We start from the raw sequence: 21,509 nt of genomic DNA on the forward strand, positions 1-21,509 counted from the left end.
CCACAGTCCATGCTTGTTACCTCCCAAGTCAAAAGACAGCTACCCCTGCAGCAAGTGGTCAGGCCTCATGCCGCTGCTGTCAACTTCAAAGAATTCTAAAGATTTCACATCTGCATGTGTCTGAGCTGGTGCTCCTGGGGGTTCTCTCTCCTTGGGAGAGTGAGTCCAAAGCCTTTACCATGGAAGGGAGGGCAGGATTCCTGGTAGTATGGACCACAGAGAGAAGAGTGTGTGCCCTTGAGACAGCATGGAGTGGGCTGGTGGGTCTCCAGGCCCTGGGGCAGCCAGGCAGGAGTGGTGCCCATGCACCACATAGACACCTGAGTCTACAGACAGACCACTATACAGACCTCTCCCCTGAGGGACAGCTCATTGCAGAAGCAAGACCTTAGGCATAGTTCCCAGACCACACGGAGGTGCTCTGCGGCCTCAGACAAGTTCTGCTCTTCTCTGGACTGATCTTAGTTGAATATAATTGGGGGTGGACTGGAGTAGAAACAGGTAAGGGTAGGGAGACCATGAGTCACGCCTCTTTCCCAGAATCAGCAGCTTTCATGAAAGCCAGTCGGGAGAAAGAACATTGGCCCAGAGTGGGAGGGCCAAGAAACACTTCACAGACAGATCATGGGAGGCCAGAGGAGTCAGGGACTGATCCATGGGTGGCTGGGTAGGTCTGGACTTGCTGCCTCCCAGTCCTGGTGTCCTCCTACCTGCCTCAGGCCCATGGTCTTTGGCTCCCTCCCTCAGAGCCTAGAAAGCCAGGATCGGGGTCCAGTCATGACAGCAGCAGAGGGGGAAGTGAAGGTTCAGGGAAGCCTTCAGGCCAAAGCTGGGCTGGGCAAGCAAGGGCCTCAGGGGACAAAGCTGGGCAAGGACAGGCTTGCAGCCAGGGGCTCTGATCTACCTTCCCTGGAGCTCAACTCCAGCTCTGGTCACAAGTTCAAGCCCTGCTATGGGGAGCTGAGCAGCTCCAGCCAGGATCTTGACCACCAGGAGACCTCAGATGAGCTTCCATTCCCAAGGCCACAGCTTCAGCACAGTTTCTCTCCTAGACCTCAACTGCCTCCTCTAACCAACCCAGACCCCCACCTGCCTCATGCTGCACAGACCCAGACTGCAAGCTCCGGAGGAAACCGAAGCGAGGCAGACAGGAGTGTGGGGCTGTCTGAAGCTGGAGGGATGAGGAGAGGTCCGTCTGTAAAGCTGAAAAAGAACCCCTCCCTCCCCATCATGTGCTGCTTTCTCTGCCTCTAGTTTTACCCCCTCCCATTTGCTCTCCACAGAGTAATCCAAATGGTCTTACTGAAATGTAAATTTGAGCATGAGTCTTGCTTCTACCTAAAGCCATTCAAAGGTGTCCTGTTGTACACATGGACATAAAGATGGGAACAACAGACACTGATGGGTGACAGGATCTGGCATACCCTGAACCTTAGCATCATGCAATATTCCCATGTAACATGTAACAAACCTGCACATGTGCCCCAAGGATGTAGAGAAACTGGAACTCCTGCCCACAGCCTGCAAGGCTCTGCACAATGTAGCGCTGCCAACCCTGACCACCCCGCAGCCTCACTGATGATGCCCCAAGCTCCAGTCACAGTGGCCTCTACAGTCTTGAACTTGGGGTTCCTTGTCCTCTCTCTGAGACAAAAGAATCCTTATGATTCTCTCTGATCCTCTCTGGACCTCCTTCACCTGTAAACTCATTCATTCATTATCCGCTCAACAAATATTTACTAAGCATCTACTAGTAGGGGCTAGCCCTTAACATCTACATTTTGATAAAAATTATACCAACATTGAGGATTTTTCATCAAGAAAGTAACTCTTAATGAGCTTCATTAAGTCAATTTAATTCCTTGATCACTTTTCTATTCATTCATGTTAAACCATTTCTTCACCTTTCCCCATTTTTTCTTTTATTTTGTGGAGATTATTTTCATCGGGATCAATTATTTTTAAATTGTTAAAGGTGACTATTGGCTTATGATCAGCTTTTGGCTTACAATAGATCTCACAAATTAGAGTTTTTGCCACTGTTGGGATTTCTTTTCTGGCAATTATTTCTACCAGAAAATGTTTCCTAAGCCAACTTCTGCAGATCTAAATTTTGTCAGGAAGATTTGATTCTTCTGTCAATTTTTAGTCAATAACATACTTTACCAGGTGCAGTCTTAGTTGTTGCCAGTTTTACTTTGTGTTAACTATTTCAACCAATTTTAATTTTTTCCTGGATCTTTTTTTTGAGAATAATATCTCAGTAATACTAATGAGATCTTATGCTCATGTAGAAGGCATATTTTAGCAGTGATCTGATAAGCACTCTGAGGATCAAAGAATAGCATGAAAACATCCTCAGGGCACAAAGGCAGGTCGAAGCATTGAACTCTGCATTTGGGTGGAGTATCAGCTTGGAACCAGGTGCCTGAGGGAGCCCTGCCCACTGCCCACTGCTCCCCGGAGCCCTGGCCCCTGCCAAGAAGATGCCTCACAGATGGGAAACAGCTTCTGGCTCAGGGGAGAGCAGCTGCCTGGAAGAGACAGCCTCTGACTGACAGGCAAAGAGCTGGGGTGCAGCCCGAGGCCCCATGCCAGTCAGATGCAGCCTCTGCTGGGCACAGATATTTCTACTCAGAAAGAATCTCAGAGACACTCAGCTGAGAAAGGAAGCAGACGCTTCTCGGTGCCTTAGTTTCCCCAGCCATAAAAGGATGTAATTGACTAGGGTACTCTCAGCCCAAGGCTATGACTTCCACTCACTGGCCTCCAGGCTTTGAACCTGCTCCAGGGGTCCCCTCTGCCTCCTAATTGAGACTCTACCTGGAAACAGCAGGGGACAGGGCCTTCCACCTGGATTCGAGTGTGACAAGAGCAAGTGTGGAGGGCTAAGGGCTACAGATGCTCTCACCTGGGAAACTGTGTGTCCCAACCCTAGGACACCAATGAAAGAGAAAGAGACCTCACTGGGAGTTCCTTTCTGCTGGCCTGGCCCTGCCACACCCATTCCCCAACAGTCATGTCTCCATATACAGCACCACAAGGTATGAAGCCGGCAGCCACCTTGAGAATGCAAATGGGAAAACCAAGACCTAGAAAGGGGAAGGGACCAGCCCAAGGACACACTGTGAGGTGGTGGCAGAGCTGGGATGTGGATGCAGCAGTTCTGGCTCCCAGCCCCGTGCTCACCAGCCTGCTTACGGGAGTGCTCCAGCCCCCAGGAGAGCCTCTTCCAGCCTGCTCCCACGTGAGGAACTGCCCACACTACCTCTGCTCAGGCTGCCTCAAAAACACTGCCTCCACCGCCCCTGTAACAGCCAGGAAAGAAGTGGGGCCCTCAATCCAACAGCAGAGGGGCGGCTGGCTCAGGAAGGAACCACCCTCACCTCCTCTGCGGGTATCATCCCTGCAGACTGAAAAGGGAGACCCTGGGGTGATAGACCCCACTGGGGCGGCTTTGTAGGGCCCTCCCAGCCTTGGAAAACTGACCATCTGTGAGAACAAAATCCAGCAGCCCCCAGCCCTGGTCCAGGGGTGTGTGTGTGTGTGTGTGTGTGTGTGTGTGAGTGAATGTGTCTGCCTGTGCGGGTGGGTGTGCGTGTGGTGTGTGTGGGGGTAGGGTGTGGTGTGTGTGGTGTATGTGGTGGGTTGTGGGGTGGGTGTGGTGTGGTGTGGGGGGATATAGGGATGTGGTGTGTGTGTGGTGTGTGGGGGCGGTGTAGGGGTGTGGAGTGTGTGTGGTGTATGTGGTGGGGTTGTAGGGGTGGGTGTGCGTGTGGTGTGTGTGGGGGGATATAGGGATGTGGTGTGTGTGTGGTGTGTGGGGGTGGTGTAGGGGTGTGGAGTGTGTGTGAGTGTGAGAGTGCATGTGTCTGCCTGTGTGGGTGGGTGTGTGTGTGTGTGAATGTATGTGAGTGTATGTGTATAGGTGTGTGGTGTGTATGGGGGTGTGTGGTGGGTGTGTAGTGTGTGTGCATGTGGGAGTGCGTGTTTGTATGTGGGGGTGTGCGTGTGTGTGTGTGTGTGAGAGCATGTATGTGTGTCCGCACATATTCAGCACCATCACTCCCGCAGCTAGAGCCAGGGAGGGCCTGTGAGTGTCTTTACCTCCACCTCCCCAGGCTCATGGCAGGCGGGGCCTGGTTCTCGCCTGAACTCTTCCACATGCCAACTTGCTGGGATATTCCAGCCAAGTGTCTTTTCCTCTCTGGACACAACCTAGTCCTCTGCAGAATGGGGCTAGTATTTGTCCTCTTAGCCTCCCAAGGGTGTTGTGAAGTTGAAATGAAAGACTCCAAGACATCTGTGCCCTTCCCTGGCATGAGGTGACCCAGGAGGCCTCCTGGGAATGGAGCTGGTGAGGCAATCTCTCTGGAGGCAGCTGCTATTCCAGAGGTTGGCTTCTCATGGCAGGCCACCTTCTAAGATGGTCCCCAGTGATCCTGCCTCCTGACACTCACACCCTTGTGTCATCTGCCCCACTTCCTTGAGTGTGGGCTGGACCTAGTGGCTTACTCCCAAGGAAGGAAACACAGCAAAGGTGATGGAATGTCACATCTGTGATTGATAGACAGACTTCCTTCTTGTGAGCAGACACTGTCTTTCAATGGCTTTCAGGAAGCAGGCAGCCACGTTGGAGAGGCCCATACGGCACGGCCACCACAGCCAGCAAGGCATGAAGGCCCTCAGTCCAGCAGCCCGTGAGGAACTGCATTCTGCCAGCCACCAAATGACTGAGCTTGAAACAACCCCACATGAATCTTGAGATGAACCCACAGCCCCAGGTGACACCTTGATCACAGTCTGAGAGAAACCCCAGAGAAGAGAACCCAGTAAAGATTCCTGGCCCACAGCAATAAGAGAATAAGTGGGTATTGTTTCTAGCTGCTAATTTTGGAATGTGTGTTGGAATGTGTTATGCAGCTGTAGATAATTAATACACTGCCACACTAGCATATATACTCCATAGAGAAGGGCCCTCTCCTCAGGCCACTGAGAGGGGGCCCTGCAGACAGCTCTCTGCCCAACAACCCGTGTTGTTGTGAACTTCCTCCTAGAGCACAGGACTTGATGTGGAGTGTTTCGAGGAAAGGAGCCCAGAGGACAGAGCCCTGTCTCCAGCTGCCCTACCCAGGGCCCTTGGCCTCAGCTGGGCAGACGAGGAAAGTGGGAGAAGCTGCCTCACGTCCTCAAGGAGCCACAGCCGTGGATCCTTTCCAAAGAGCAATCCTCCCAGGGCTGGGAACTCCAGGCCTGTCTGGAGCAGGGCAAGCTTTCCAAAGCACATCCGCTTCCCCTGTCTCCCCTGCTCTCACCAGTACCCCAGGGAGGACAGGGAAATGGCACCAGTCATCTACAAGACTGTCAGAAGCTTTGCCTGTTCAAGTCTCGACAGACCTAAAAGGTAACCGTGATCATACCCATTTTACTACTTGGAATTATCATTAGAATTTACTCATCAGAATGACTTAGCAGCAGAGGCAGGATTTGAACCCGTGTGACTCAAAGCCTATGCTAATTCTACTTGTTTTACAAATAGGAAAACTGAGAATCAGAGAGTTTGAACATTCTGATGGCACCCACAGGTAGCCCCGGTCCTTCCTGGATACTGTCGTCAGGATTAGGGTTTTTAAAGATCGAGGGGAGAGGACACGCGGGATGGAGCAGGACTGTAGGAGCCTAGGCCAGCGCTGCTCCCGCTTGTCTGGCAAGAGTGGGTCTCCCTCCTGCTCTCTATCAAGTCATCGTGCCAACCAGCAAAGGTGAATTATTAAAACCCCTTTCTGGGATACCCCACGAATTTTTCCCCACCGAGACTAAGAGAAGAGGGGCAGCCACTCCCGCCACACAATATTAAAATGTCAGGAGTTTAAGGCCTGCGTTGGTTGAGTCATAAGTTATCAGCACCCAGTGAGGGCCGACAGAATGCCTCCCTTAAATTATTAAGCAGAAAGCGTCAGACTGTAATATTTTGCTAAACCAAAGTACAGACACAGACAAAGATGTCATTTCAATATTTGAAACCAGCAAGTTTAATTTAAAATAAGAGCAAACCAATAAGCTCAGAACATAGCGGCGTATGAGAGGAAAATTATACTGTGAGAGGAAAAAAAGTGGAAGGACTTAAGAAATTTATAAAAGTAATCTCCAAGTGGAAATTAGAAATCAAGGCCTAGAAACAGAATAACACAAAAGAAATATTACTGTCCACTTTCTAAATCAATATAACACTGCTCCACGCCGGAATTACCATGGTAACTCAAGTAAAAAGAATCAAGCAATTCTTATTATTTCAAAATAAAATCACAGCCTGAAGCCTGGGTTTTATTACAACCACTGATAGATCGCTGGCTTGTATTTATCTGAAATATTGCTCTTCAATCAGCTGGTTTATGAATGTACACAGGCCTCTCACCAGCCCACTTACCACCCCATTTTGAGGCTAGGGGCCAACCAATGAATTGATTCTCACCTGGCTGCATCTGCATATATGCTCAGGTCTAAGTCAGCTCTGGGAACACAGAGCATCACATCCTTTCAAGCTGTCTAGTGGCTTTGCAGGACAGAGAAGAAAACCTGAAAGAGGCAGTGGGGACTGACCTCATTATGGTCCCTCCCCGGCCAGGCTGGCCCTGGGAGGAATGGAGCTGGGATCCCATGGCAGCCCCGCTCAAACTGCCCACAGCAACCTTCCTCCCACCTCAAGTCATTTTCTCACAGGTTCCTCACCCTTCCTTGAACTCTGAGTGTCTTTCTCTCCATCCCCATGTCTGACAGCTGGAAAAGGGAGCAGACAGAGCACAGAGAGTGAGCGCACTGACTGCAGTCAGCCTGCTTGGGTTCACAGCCCAGCTCTGGCACTCTTGAGCTGTAGGAACTGGAACCAATTAATCTCTTTGTACAATAATTTTCTCATCTGTAAAATGAGGGTAATAGTAGCTTCTTCCTAAGGTTCTTATGGGTATTAAATGAGATTATACATGGAAGATGCTTGGTGGACTGATTACAAAAATGGCCCCAATTCTCTACCCTTCCCCATAACCACACCATTTGTTATATGACTTTTCACCTCCTACCTTCAAGAGCAGAATCTGTTTCTCCACCCTTTGAACTTGGGCTGGCCTTGTGATTTATTTTGGCCAGTAGAATGCAGCAGAAGAGACAACATCCCAGGGCCAAACCTTGGCCTCAAGAAGTCTTGTGTAGGCCAGGTGCGGTAGTGCACAGTGGCACATGCTTGTAATCCCAGCACTTTGGGAGGCTGAGGCAGGTGGATCGCTTGATCCCAGGAGTTCAAGACCAGTCTGGGCAACATAGTGAAATCTCGTCTCTACAAAAAATACGAAAATTAGCTAGGCATGGTGATATGGACCTACAGTCTCACCTTGGGAGACTGAAGAGGGAGGATCACTTGAGCCCAAGAGGTCAAGGCTGCAGGAAGCTGTGATTGTGCCACTGCACTCCAGCCTGGGCAACAGAGTGAGACTGTCTCAAAAAAGAGAAGCCTTTCGTACTTCCACACCTTCCGGACCAGTCTCTGCCATAAGAACAAGTCGGACAAGCCTTCTGGCTAATGAGGGCCATGTAGTCTTGTCACGCCCAGCATCCAACTGATAGCCATCCTCCATCCTCCAGGTGTGAGTGAGCCCAGCTGAGACCAGAAAAACTGCTCAGCCAAGCCCTGCTTAAATCACTGACCCACAGATTTTTGAGTTAAATAAATGCTTATTGTGTTAAGGCTCTACATTTTAGGGTAACTGATTACGCAGCAATAACTAATTGATACATATAGATAGCACAATGCCGCACTTTTAAGTAAGGGTTCAGTATAATGATAGCTGTTGTGTTTTATGACTCCTAAAGACTGAGAGGCCAAAGCCAAAAGATGATACTGTAACTGTACAGAGAGCAATGTCAATTCATACAAGCATGAACCTTTCTGGTTTATCAAGTGTGTGCTTGTACATAAAGTGCCAGTTAGGTGTTTCACCCTTTGTAAGGATGAGAAAACTGAGGCCCAGTGCATTGCCTGAAGTCACACAGCAGTCAGCTGGGACAAAACCCAGGTTTTCTGAATCATGCTAGCGGACTACACCTGAAGACAGGAGGCCACTCAAGAAAGCCCAGTTGACCTCCAGGGGAAGGGACAGGGAGGAGGAGCTAGTGACCTGAGCCCATGGGCCTTCACACTGGGTAGCTGCCCCTGCAACCTGGACCAACCTGCTCACTCCTCTCACACCACCTGCTTTTAATTTGCCCCCAGTTGTATCAGCTACTGTGAACTCCTGCCTTAGACAGAACACAAAACGAACACACTCCTACCAGTAGTGAACAAGCTTGTTGCTAGGTTTGGTGGATGTGTCTCTGAGCATGGCCTGGAATGGTCTGGGAGAAGCCTCAGCCAACTAAAGGAGAAAGGGCATGCCAGGCAAGGAGGACATAGGAGCAAGGGAATAGAGGCAAATGCTGAATCTTCATGGAACCCCAAAACAGAGTAGACATACTAAAACTGCATAGTTTAGTGTGATGGTCAAAGCAGCAGTAGGCCTCAGGCAGGATGCCAGGGTAGCAGAGGTTGGGTCAGACTGGTTGTAATGAGCACCAGAAGAAAGGTAGTAGGTGAGATGAGAATGGTGGTAGCAGAGGAGAAAAGGGTGGGTCCAGAGTCCCAGATGAATGCAATCCAGTGGTGTGCTGATGCATGCTTAACGACCAAGTCTTTGGGAAAATGCCCAGATTTGTAGTGTTTGCCAATGTCCGTGGTACAAATACTCCCACTGTGGCTGATTTCTAGCTACCAATGCAGTGTCTCTGAACTCAGAGTTGGGAACAGATGCACAGAATCTCTTGCAAGCCAGGACAAGTTGACTCCACTGCTGTAGTCCAATCCCAAATATGGGCCTGCTGGGAAAACTCACTCTAGCAGCACCACAAAGAGCTAAGCCTGGGAATGGGAGGACATCTTGCATGTTTCAATGTCCTCCAACTGCAGGCAGGACAGGCAAGCAAGATGGGATACATGCCATAGGAACCTCTGGGGCTTCTCCACTTCCAAAGGCCCAGGACAGGTGAGTGTCCCTCAGCACCTTTCACCTTACATCTGAGGGTAGAACTACATCTTCTGGGCTGTCAGTAGGCTGGCAAGGGGCATAACTGGGACACCCAAGCATGTGGTCCGTGGTCCCAGTCCAGCTGATGTTTGCTGTAATCAGAGTTTTCTACCACCCAGCCTCATCACGCCTCGGGGCTAGGGCAGAAGGCACGGCAAAAAGATGCTGATGCTCTAGGCTCCAATTCCCCATGGAACCCTAGGCAGCCATTTTGCCCTGTTTGAACCTCAGCCTTCCCCCTATAAATGGAGGAACTTGCAAAGAGTGGTCTTAGAGACCTCTTCCCAAGGTGCCACCTGCCTTGGTGATCTGGATGTGGGCGAGTAGTGAGGTCAGCCTGCCTCCCAGGCAGCAATGATTAAGGGCCATGATAAATAAACTGGCAGAGTGAGGGTGCAGGCCCAGTGCTTACCAGTGAACAAAGCAGTGGACTGGACACAGAGTTATTTCAGATCATACTGTAACTGAGCATGGAGCAATGTTGCCCCACACAGCCATGAAGCTTTCTGGCTTATCAAATGTGTACATGGACAGTATCTCAATCCTGAGTACAATCCTGCCAATTAGGTATGGCTGTTCTCACTGTAGAGATAAGAAGGTAGAGAGGCAAAGGTTTGGAAGCAAAGCAACCTCTACACTGGGTGGGCATGGAACACAAAATCACAGTGGACACATTGGACCTGCATAGCTTAGTGCAATGATAGAGGTGGCAGCAAGTCAAACAGTACCTGGCACACTGGGACACCCATGTCCTTTCCTCTACCTTCTGCCCTAACATCTTCCAATCTTCTCAATGTCCCTCATCAGGGCTTTCTGGGAGGCCCTCTGGACCCTGGAGATGGATCCAACAACAGCCTTGGCCTCCCTGCTATATGGGGACACAGCTCTGGAGGGAGCTCCTAACTCCCTGGGCCTGCATCTGCTCTAGACCTCTACATGGCTCAAGGCACTCGCCCCCAGCCTTCCCTAGCTGCACCATCACAGCTCTGTCTTCTGCTCAGACAGCCCAGCCCGTCTAGCCATGGCCACTTCCCAACTCTGGCAGCTTCGCCCTGGGCCATGGCCGAACCTCGTGTTTCCTTTGCCCATGACCACAGGGAGTCGACTGCCGGTGCTCACTGGCAATCATCCATCTGTTCCAAGGGTGAGAGACCAAAATAGACCTCTTCTTGGTCCTGCCCATAAATCGGGCCTGCTGTGAAGTTCCTTAAATGGAAGCTCATGGGGCAGCTGCCTGGTTTGACTCTGAGACACAGGATGACACAGGGTGGGGGTAAGGAATCAATTCTCAGGAGGGGATGAGAGGCAGGTCCCAGCTCTAGGAAAACATATATTTTCATGTGCTAAAGGCATCTTTGAGGGGCATATTCAGAAACAGACAGCAAGAGAAAAAGACAGTTCCCACAGCCACAGAGGCCAAGTGAGTGGTCATGCCAGCACTGAGCCCCGGCATCCAAAGGGTGAAGCTTTTAGGCGAGCAGCGGCCAGTGATCTCAGCTTCCCCCAGTCCTAATGCTCCTGAAAGGCTCTCTCCTGCTCCCTGTAATTGGGCATCAGTAGTTAATGCAGTATTGACTGCATTACACGCTCCCGTGCCTCCCCTCGCTAATGCCAATTGCATCACCTTGTACAGTCACCGGCTTGCTTAGCCAATAGCCGTTAAAAGCAATCCAAATCATGAATCATATGGGAAACTTTTAGCAAGACACCGCCATCCAAGGAGACAATTTACAGTTGAGTTAATCTGGGTACATTAGTGAGACATGGATTCTGGACGACAGACCAATTTATGTTGTTTCCCTGTCCCCTCTTAGTGCTTCTCTGTGTGTGCAAATGAATGGAAGAGCAGGGAAGAGACAGAAGCACCTGCTTCTTCACCCAAGGCTCGTGTGTGTGTGTGTGTATGTGTGTGTGTGTGTGTGTGTGTGTGTGAAGGGGTTACCCATCTTTACAGACACTCTGCCTGGCTCGTGTGTGTGTGTGTGTGTGTGTGTGTGAAGGGGCTACCCATCTTTACAGACACTCTGCCTGGCTAAGTTTGGGCAGGAGGGGGAAGCGGCTGTATGTGCAGCTCAGGATGTGATGCCTCATTCCCAGCAGAAAGGAGGGCTGCCGCCGGGGCTGGTTATGGTAGATGCAGATGGTAACCCTCCTGCTCCCCTGCTTCTAGGCACTGGGCAAGTGCACAATTTGGTCCCCACCCTGCCAGACTCACAAGGCCTTTACCAGGCCTCAGCAGGCAGCAGTGTCCACTTGGCTCCGCCTTCCTACTGATGGGCTGGGGTCTCTGGCATGGAACAGCATCAGGGCCTGCCTCCTTCTCCAGGGTTGGGACGGTCGTGAGCACACTCTGCCAGGAGAGGCCCCTGGGACTCTCTGTGGTCTAGAACATAAGGGTCTATCCTAGGAAATCCTACTGGTGGCCCAGCAAGGGCTGGTTCGTACCCAAGCATAGCCATGTGCCGGCTCTGGTGGATTAACTGAGTCAGCTGTGGAGTTTGTGCTCCTAGCAGTTATTAACAATTGAAGACTCCACTGTCTGGTCCTCCTCAGTCCAGCTTCACTCTCTTGGGCATTTTTACTTATTAAAAATGCTCTAGGAATCATGTCTGGTGTTTAGTTCCACAACCCGCCTGCTGCTTCCTGTGGTCATCCCCGCCTTCCTGCTGGGCCTTTGCAAAGGCCGTTTATACCCAGCCCTGCCCTTCTCCTGTGTGCACCTGAGAGCATCCCAGCATCCTCTCCTGCCCAGTCCCCCACAGACCAAAGCTCTCACTGTTCTTGGGCCCTCTCAGACTCTCTGCTGTCTGCTCCTACTCAAAGTTCTCTTCTCGAACAGCCCAGGGGCTCATTTGACTTGGGTAGCGTTCAGAGCTGTAGCTCTCTTTGCTCCCCTGGGACTTTAACCCTCCCAAAAAGCCACTGCCTGGTGCCAGCCCAAGCCGCAGGTGCCAGGGGAAGAAGGGCTGTTTCTCCGGGAAAGTTGGAGCTCAGCTCCCTTTCGCTGACAGGCAGAACCAGCAGCATTTAGAAAGCCCGGACCCTGAGTTCCAGTAAAGTGGAGATGGTTAGGCCAAGAGCAAGCATCCAAATGAAAGCAATTAATCTTAAAACCCGAAGTTTAACCATTTGCAAAACAGATCTTTCCGTGTCTGTGGTGACCCTTCACTGCTCAACCTAATGGATTACTTTATTAATAATGCACTGTGCTTAAAAGCAAAAAAAATTTTTTTTCTGACGATTCAATACTTCAGAAAGTCTCTTAAACCCGTTGCTACGGCAAAACGATTGATATTTTATTATCTTTCAGAAGTGCAACATGAAAGCCCTGCAGCCCAGCCGAGCAGGAGCTTTGGTCCTCGGCAGCTGGCAGACCCGACTTCAACCAGAGGAGCCCCAGCCTCTCCTGACAAGATGCCGTCAGGTGGAGAAAAGGCATTGGGGGTGGTTAATAGCATCCCTGAGTCCCTGCTGCAGCCAGACAAAAGGTGCTGTATGCAGGGAACACACCCTTTGGGGGACCTGGGGGGTGGGGGAATGCTACCACCCAGTTCAGATAGCCACCTGCTGAGAGGGCAGAGGTGTTCAGGAAGAAGTTAGGTGGTTGGTTTGGAGGAGCAGATGAGTGGATCCAGAACCTTTCTCCCTCCCCCAGTTGAAGGTGCCATCTTCAAGGTTTCCTGGAACTAGGGGAGGCCAGACTCCTCTTATTGGGGAGTGGAGTGCAGATGCATGAGCAGAAAGGTTGCTTTTGAAAGACAGCTATAGGCTGGGTAGGACAAGAATAGGTGGCTGCTTAGGACCCCAGTGGCTGTGCTTGTGCTGTAATGGACCCCAGAGCCCAGCAGCTCCATGGTAGTGGGCAACATATTGTTTAGACTGGACAGGCTGGGGATGGAGGGGCATCTGGAGCTCTCTTCCACAGATCTAGCAGAAACCAGAAGAAACATCTGCCCGGGGTGCTTGAGGTACACTGCAATTTGGAGGCAGGGAGCTGGCTAAAATGACCTCCAGAAATCCATTCCCACTCAAGGCTCATCTGAAACCCTTTGTATTATCTCAGAGCCAGAGGCATCATGAGGTGCCTGGGCAGAGCAAGATCCTGGGTGCAGGTAGGGGGTGTCATCTTGTTGGCATGAGACCAATCTCCCTGGCCTGAGGCCTCCCATGTACAGGGCCCGAGTCTTCTGGATTCCTGGCTTGGGCCTGGGGAGCCAAGTATGCCAAATAACCTCTGCTAAAGATGAACCTTGCATGCTCCCCATAGTGACAGTATCTCCAGGTACCAAGGAAATACCTTCTCCCCTGCTTCTCCAACCCCTTCATTTTTACCAAGAGGGAAGGTGAACACGGGGAGTTCGTGATGACAGGCACTAAATCAAGGTCTCCTCCCTCCCTGTCTGGCCTGACCCCAGACCCCTTCTTCTCCTTTTCATTCTATATGAAGTTCTCCAATGGCCTACGTGGGGCTCCAGGGGAGGGGTCCGTGAATAGAGAAGACATACTGAAGATGATGTCCCACCCCAGCTAGCCCAGAAGCACTGAGATTCCCCCCATCCTCTCTCCTCCTACACGCATACTGAGAGCGACAGGGCCTCCTAGATGCCACCCCCAGGCCAGATACTTCAAATTCCCCCTCCCTGCTGGATGTCTCAGAAGGCAGTAGCAGCCTGGGGGCATCGGCACCTGGCAGCAGCAATGCGAACATCCTGTGTGACCCTGAGCAAGTCACTTACCTTTGCATTTTCACCAACTGGCCACATCAATAACAACGCTGCCCCAGGGGCAGAGGGCTCGGGCCCAGCAGAGACTCCTGAGTGGAAGGGCAGAGGATGGCCACTACAATCACTTTAAGAGGATTCCCGCTGACTCAAAGCAAACCTACCCTTTCAGTACCTCACCAATGGCAGAACGGCCGGTGGCAGCGTAGGCACCAACAGTCACATACAAATGCCCCTACAACACCAACACACAGGCCTCACCTACAGGGCAGGAGGTCCTGGGACAGCCAAGGTACTGCTTCTCTCCTGACCCTGGGGACTCATCTTAGGGCACCCACTTGGCTTTCCCCAGAAGGGGGCTGGGATCCCCAGCCTTCTAGGACACTTAACTGAAGGGCACTCCCCGCCAGGAAGGCTTTGGGGTCTATGGGGCCACCTGCTAGTGGCTTCCAGCAGCCATGGGCTCCTCTGTTCCGACCTTTCCCGTGCCCTGCAGTTTTCTAGGACGCACTGAGGCTCGACCACAGAAGGTCCGTGCCACTCTCGCAGGCCGCTCCCGCACGAGTGCTACTGGCCGGCAGCGGGACACTTTCTTCCTCTGGGCCAAACTCCCGCCTCCGCGCTCAGAGAGACAGGGAGTTAGCGGGCCAGCACAAGAGGCGGCTCTCTTTCTCACCGAGTCACGCTCATGGAGATGTCCCCTGGAGGGTCCAACCCGCCTTCCCCTCGCCTGCCGGGCACCCTGGCGCTCGCGCAGTCCTCCCGCGCTCCCGCTTGCCCCGAGCTCTGGAGCCCGATTCTCCCCGAAGCCGCTGATTTGCTCGGCGCTCGGCGCCTCTCGGGTTACGCGGCGGCAGGCGCGAGGGTGATGGCTGCGGTGAGAGCAGCAGCCGCAGAGACGAAATGCTCAAAGCGAACCTCCGCGGCGCCGAGATCGCAGGGGACCGGAGCCTCCGCGCGGCCCCGCGGCGCAGCACACGGCCCGTGCGTAGCTCCTCGGCTCGCGGCCGGGACCCGGGGGGCGTGCGGCCTGGGGCGCGTGCAGCCCGGGGCTCGCCCACCTCCCCCCCCCGCAAGTTCCGTCCGGCTGTTCCCCGGTGCTTCCCCCAGCCCCAGCCCCGGCCCCAAGCTCGCCGTCCGCCCCGTAATCCCCGCACAGCCCAGCAGGTGTGCGCCCGTGTCCCCGCGTGTGTGTGCCTGCGCGCCGCGGCGGGGGTCGAGGGGGTGAGGGGCGTCGAGACCCCGGCCCGCCACCTACCGTCCTCCTTGTCCAGCACCATCATCTCGGGCGCTCCGTGTCCAGCCGCAGCTAGGCTCGGCCGGGAGAAGGGCGCCGACTCGGGGCGCGTTTCGGCGGGGCGGCCGGTCCTCGGGCAGCTAGCGGGCTCTAATTACCCGCTTGTCCGGCTCTTAACCTAGATTGCACTCAGCTAGAATTACATTCAGGAGTGAAGCACTTCGCAGATACAAAAGCAGTCTCACCTACTTTTGTGCCTCAGAATTGCAAGGAACTACGAACTGCAATTTAGAGAGAGAGAGAGGGAGAGGGAGAGAGAAGGGGGGAAAGAGGATCAGAGCCGTTTCTTTGATTCTCACCTTCTAAATGGCACAATTTGCCCAGTATAATCTGTCTTAATGTAATTGCATTTGATAGCTTATAACCCTGTCTCGGCAACGACACAGCTTTCAGCCTCATAAAGTGTTTTCCCCTCGGATTTAATCTGAATCTCAATCTAAAATTATATTCAAAGAGATGGGGGAATCTCGCGGCCGTCTCCCGCTGCCTTTCTCCCTCAATGTATGAGGTTTGCACTCCTGCTACTGAATAAATGCACACATTTCCCGAGGCCCCCTCCCTCCCGGGTTAATGGGGAGTGGAGACGCACGGCTGCCCGGCTCCGCAGCGCCACCTGGAGGCCTCTAGGTCCCAGCTCGGTGAGCGTCTCTGCTCCAATCCCAGGGTCGTGGTCTTCAATGTTTGTCTGGAGGACGCACCCCATCTGTTACTCCCAGGCCCTCAGCCTTGATTTTTGTCTCTTCCTTAGAGCAATATTTCTCTGATCACATCCTTTTCCTTCCTGCCAGCTCTGCCCGGGGTTTCTTGTTGCTTCCCGGATTGTTTGGCAAAGTTAACCCTCTTCAGGGCACAAACGATCCTACCCTGAGTCTTACAGCACTACTCCTGACCCCAGCAGCACCCCCAAAAGCATCCTGACTCCATGGAGTGGGAGAGCTTATCTCAACTTCTCTCGAAGCAAGCCCAGGCATGGCCTTGAAAGCTTTTCTCATTCTACAAATATTTACTGAGCATATATTATGTGCCAAGCACAGTTCTAAGGCACTGGGGATACAGCACTGAACAAAACAAAGATTCCTGCTGCTATTATGGAGTTGACGATTCTTGCTCTGTAACTCATAAGGCAGGAAAACAGACAGTGCCCATCCCTTCTCCTGGACCCTGCTTCTCCCCAGAATCCTGGGGCTGATGTTCTGGCTGCCTACCCTAGGAAGGCCACCTACCCACCTACTTTTTTTCTTTCCTTTCTGTCTTTTTTTTTTTTTTTTAAGATGGAGTCTTGCTCTGTTGCCCAGGCTGGAGTGCAGTGGTGTGATCTCGGCTCACTGCAACCTCCACCTCCCAGGTTCCAGTGATTCTTCTGCCTCAGCCTTCCGAGTAGCTGGGATTACAGGCACACACCACCACGCCCAGCTAATTTTTGTATTTTTTAGTAGGGACGGGGTTTCACCATATTGGCCAGGCTGGTCTCGAACTCCTGACCTCGTGATCCACCCACCTCAGCCTCCCACAGTGCTGGGATTACAGGCATGAGCCTGGCCGGAAGGCCACCTACTTTTAAATCCCAAGTCTTTTTTCTTTGCCTAGACAGTACAGAGTTCTAGGGTGGGATAGAAATAATGATTTTTCTTCAGCCCAAGGAGGGCTCCAGACAGATGTGTTGGAGGCTTGATCCTGGCAATCACTTCTGAGGACTAGACCAGGGAAAGAGAAAGGGGCTGAAGGGCCACCAGTTGGGATTCTATCTCATCTCTGCCAATTACCAACAGTGGACCTTAGCAAGTCTCTTTCTCTATCTGGGCCTCAGTTTCCTTGGTTGTGAAGTGGGAGACCTACTCTTCCTGTATCTATGGTTGCTGTGGGGGTCAGATGAGCGAATGCATGTTAATGTGCTTTTTAAACTGTGGCACTCCAGAAAGTGCAGGGGGATGGGGGGAGATTATCTGGTTTGAAGGAGACCTGGAGGCTAGGTCTTACCCCTTAAACCCTAGGAGGCCCCAATGCTTGACAGGGGTGGGGAGCAGGGGGCTGCAGCCATCTTCCTCTCTGCTAGGCAGGGAAGTCAGGCTTCGAGAAAACAGAAAAGCGCTGCTTCTAATGAGATGCCTCATCTGCAGCTCAGAGGGTTTCACTTTCCCCTTCATCTTGAATACTTAATCCTAATAGTCCTTGAGTATATTTGATGTTAAATATATCATTTTGCCCAGACTCACCATGCCTCAGGACTGTGAGCTTGATCTCTCCCCTGCCACTGCTGCCAGACCCATGCCCTCAGGGTCTGAGGGAGGCTTTGGCACCGCTAACACCGGCATATTTGGTGCCAGCCCCTCACACCCGCCAGAGCTGGGGGCTAGACAGTGTAGCAAGCACAGGGCCTGACAGGCTGGCAAGGGGCAGCTTCTTGCCGTAGAAACCTCTGCTACTGGAGGCACAGTAAGGCTGCATGCAGCCTTACTACTGACCTCCAGGGGCAGCTTCTCCTCACTTTCAGGGGCTGGCCCTGACCCACAAACCAGGACTGGGCTAGCTGTGGCCACTCTTCCACTCTCTTGTCCACGAGTTTGTCTGAATACCAGCTCACCTCAGCCTCCAAGGTACCTAATTGGCAGCCACATGACTGGCATCCCTCTGGGGAGTCAGGGCCCTGTGCCCCAAACCCAGGGACTGGAGCAGGCCTGGGGTGCTGAGCAATAGGCTGCAGAAGCAGGTTGGGCATGCCAGCAGGGGACTGGTGCTGTGTGTGCCCACAGGTGGCTCTTTCTGCACCCCCAGCTGTGAGCATGGTGCTCCCAAACTGATCTGAAGAGGAACCTTCACAGCAAGTCTTGGAGGGTTTGGGTGGCTTGAGCTTCCAGCCAGGAAGGGGCTTGCTGGGTTGACAGAGGCAGATAGGAATATCACTCATCCCATCTGATGGCCTCTCTCCACTCACTGGGCAAGCAAGTAACTCCCACCCCCATACTCGCCCCCCCCTCCCCGCCATGCTCACCCCACCCAAGCTGCTTCTAGGTCGAGGGACACGCCCACAGCACCAGAGTGGAATCCTCAGATCCCCTGGGGCTGGGGGAGGTAGTTTTCACCCAACACATTCCACAGGTGATGAGCATGTACTCTCACTTCGACAAGCCAAGAGTGCTCCAAAATGCCCTTGAAATGCCTCTGGGAATGGCAGGGAGAAGACAGCTATCAATCCCCAAGGTTAGTTTGAGGAGAAAGTGGGTGCTACTGGCTGTCTTACAAATATCTGGGCAGGTCCCAGCAATTTGCCCCTCCACCTGGCAGGAAAGTCCTGAGGAAGAGTTCCTGCATTAGGAGTGGGGGTGGGAGATAGTGGGACCCAGGGCCTGAGGGCCCAGGCAGACTAGATATTCCAGAACTCTTTGGTGGAGACTGTCAGATATGCCTCAGCTAGAGGGCCTGCTCCCAACCCAATGCAGCTGCCTCCAAGATGGAGTTACAAGCTAGCCACACAGGTGATGCTCAGAGAGGTACTGGGGTGATGAGGGCCCCTTCTCTGTGGCCACCACAGTTGACAGGACAGAGTAAACCTACAGATTTCACAGTGCAATCAGGATGCCTGCTGACCACGTTCAGATGCCCTTCCCTTCCCCCTACTTACACAAAAGCAGCCAGTGCACAGGAATTTGCAACCCGCTGGAGTGAAGAAGTGCACAGTCTTTTCCTCTTTTGGTTTCTGGAGAGCCTGGACAGGCTTTCTGGCAAGCTGCAGTTATAGATTGTTAGGCCTTGTGGAGGCCTAAGCCAAATCTATACCATAGCAAAGAAATCTCCCCTACCCCTGCACCACAGCCCTGAGAAGATTGTGGGTGTGCACTGACCAACTGTCCAAGTTTGCCTTGTGACTCAAGGGTTTCCTAGGATGCAGGATGTTCACTACTAAAATTGAGATCGTCCTGAGCAAACAAGGACAGCTGATCACTATAGTGAGTGGTGGTAGGGTGGGTCAAGGGACTAGCCGGGCCAGAGAGGAAGGCCAGGCAGCCAGACCCTTTCCCTGCAGCCCAGAAGTTGCCTCTCAACCCCAAACCTTCCAGCCTCCTGCCCCAGCACTTGATCCTTCAGGCACTAAGGGATTGTCCCAGCCTGGGCGGATGGTCTCTGGGTCAGCCAGAGCTGTGAGTTCTTCCAAGAGACTGGCAGTGGAAAGGGTAGGAGTTGGACCCAGGGATGGATGGAAATTTTGTGAGGTCCAAAGCTTACTGTAGTTTGGGCATGGGGCTCTTTAAGAAAAGGACTGCAAGACTACTAATACCAAATTACCACCAAGGACCTGGCAGCTGAAGGAACCTGAAGGACCCTAAACTTCATTAGCTTCAAGGTAAAACCGCCTCTAGTTGGACCTGATATTGTGGACTAGATGGCCCACCCACCTACCCCAGCCAGCGTGGCGCCTCCCAACATGCCAGGCTGGGTGAACTGATGGCAGCTCCCTCCCCAGCCCCGCCAGGGGCGGGGGCAATGTCACCCATCCCGCAGCTACGGAGTGCCAGACCTCAGAGACAGTGCTGGTTTGATGGCACCCTCAGCCCTGCACCTGCAGGATCTGTGGGCACCCCCACCACCCTGCGGGGATCCGTTCCGCAGTAGGGTGCGGAAGGGGAACGTGCAGACACCCAGAGAGGCTGGGAGACTGGCTGGCAGTGGGCACTGCCGGGAAGCCCGCGGTGCGGGTCGCAGAGGCGCTCCGGATGCCCGCAAGGCGGCAAGAGTCCGTGAGAAAGTTCCCGGCCGGAGCGCGCAGGGCTGGCGGCCTCGTTGGGACCGGGAGACTTCCTAATCCCGCCGCCGAAGCCCGGGCGCTGAGCCTGGCACCGCCGACTCCGGCACCGGCGCACACATCAGCCGCCGCGCTTCCGGGAAGCCACCCATCAGCCGGAGGCGGCCCGCGGGTGCTGAGGGCGCTGCCGCCGCTAGCAGGGTGGACTCCGCAGGGCCAGCGCCGCAGTCTCCGCCCCGCGCCCCGCGTGCCCCCGGGCACCAGCACCGCGCACCGGGCACCTACCGTCCTCCTGGTCCAACACCATGGTCCCGGCGGCTCCAGCCGGACTAGCGCCGAGGATACGGAGGGGCGCGTGGCTCCGACTCCCGCCGCCGGCCGCCTGCGCTGCTCCCGCCGGCCCCGCGCGGGCGCCGAGTCCCGAGAGCCGCGGCCGCCGACGGGGGCAGACGGACCGGAGTCCTGAGCGCAGCCCCGCGGGCAGGGAGCGCAGGAGGAGGGACTGGGGGGCGGGCGCGGGGGCGAGACGGCAAGGCCGGGATCGCGGGAGCCTCGCTAGCAGCAGCTGCCCGGGCCGGGCCGCAGCCGGAGCCTGAGCCGCGCGCGCGTCCTTCCTCCGTGCCGGCCGCGCTCGCCTCAGCAGAGTGAAGGCTGCATTTCCCAGGGCCCCTCAGATTCCCCTGTTAATTAAATCAATTCATTATGCTCAGATCTGATTAGCGGCCCTTCCCCCCCCTTTGAATCAATTATTCAATACACAAACATAATTGCTTGGGCCAGAGGTGCCCGCCATTAGCTTATTTAACTCCAAGGACACTAATTACCCGCAGGGCACGGGAACTTTTCTCATTAATTCTGACAAAACACAAAAGCACAGCCAGAGTGTGTGCCTGTGAGGGGCTGTGTGTGTGTGTGTGTCCGCATGCCAGAGTGAGGGCTGTGTGGGGTGGTGAGCCACTGTGTGAGCTCAAGACAAGGGTGGGGGTGGGACACGTGCGATTGCGGGTGGGTGTGTGCGGGTGGGAGTGTGGGCTCCGTGCCTGTGATTCTGAATGAGTGCTCCAGGCTGGGCGTGACTCGGGGTCTGTGGACTGTGGGACCGGACTGGGACCCGGCACGGGAATGTGTATGAGATCGCGAGAGTGCTTCTGTGTGTGACTTTGTGAATGTGACTCCGTGGCTACCGTGGCAGGCGCCCCATCCCCTTTCTTTTTTCATTATTGCCCACCCATTCCCCGCGGCATTCTCAGCCCCACGGGGGAAAGTGCAGATCACAGAGGAGAAATCCGAGAGGATCAGGAGGCGGTGGTGACTCTGGACCCAGGCTGGGCCACAGTGTTCTCCACCCGGTCACCTGTTCAGGCCTCGACTGGGCTTTGCTCTCCCCCAGTTATAAACCCCAGGTTCCCACCACCACCCACTTTGCCATCTCACTGCCCCTCTCAATACCGCCCCCACTCTCAACTTTTATCCCAGAACCCTCCCCACCCCACCCTTGTGCCCAGGAACCCCCAACTCCACCCACCCTAGACCTAGTTCTTCACCTCCTGTCTCAAGGCTGTACCGAGGGTGTGCCTGTGGTTGATAAACTTCTCCACATTTTACCTCCCAGGAAATCTATTGAGAGAGCCAGTGAGAGAGCC

At 53.7% G+C, this 21,509-nt stretch overlaps 1 protein-coding gene across 2 annotated transcripts in view; it reads right to left on the reverse strand.

Annotated features, from left to right (window-relative positions):
• LMO1 (LIM domain only 1) overlaps positions 1–20,206 on the reverse strand; it is a 44,333-nt gene extending 24,127 nt beyond the window's left edge. Inside the window, exons 1-2 of one of the 2 annotated variants that reach the window (XM_030829704.1) lie at positions 20,152–20,206; positions 15,090–15,349 (exon numbers count right to left, since the gene is read on the reverse strand). In XM_030829704.1, the coding sequence (XP_030685564.1) occupies positions 15,090–15,114 (25 nt within the window). In that variant the 5' untranslated portion in view covers positions 15,115–15,349; positions 20,152–20,206. Of the gene's footprint in view, positions 1–15,089; positions 15,634–20,151 lie in introns of those variants that run through there. The other variant, XM_003254903.2, reaches the window with a different exon arrangement.
• Positions 20,207–21,509: the final 1,303 nt, after the last annotated feature.

Source organism: Nomascus leucogenys, chromosome 15, assembly GCF_006542625.1.
Source record: "Nomascus leucogenys isolate Asia chromosome 15, Asia_NLE_v1, whole genome shotgun sequence".
Taxonomy (NCBI): Eukaryota; Metazoa; Chordata; class Mammalia; order Primates; family Hylobatidae; genus Nomascus; species Nomascus leucogenys.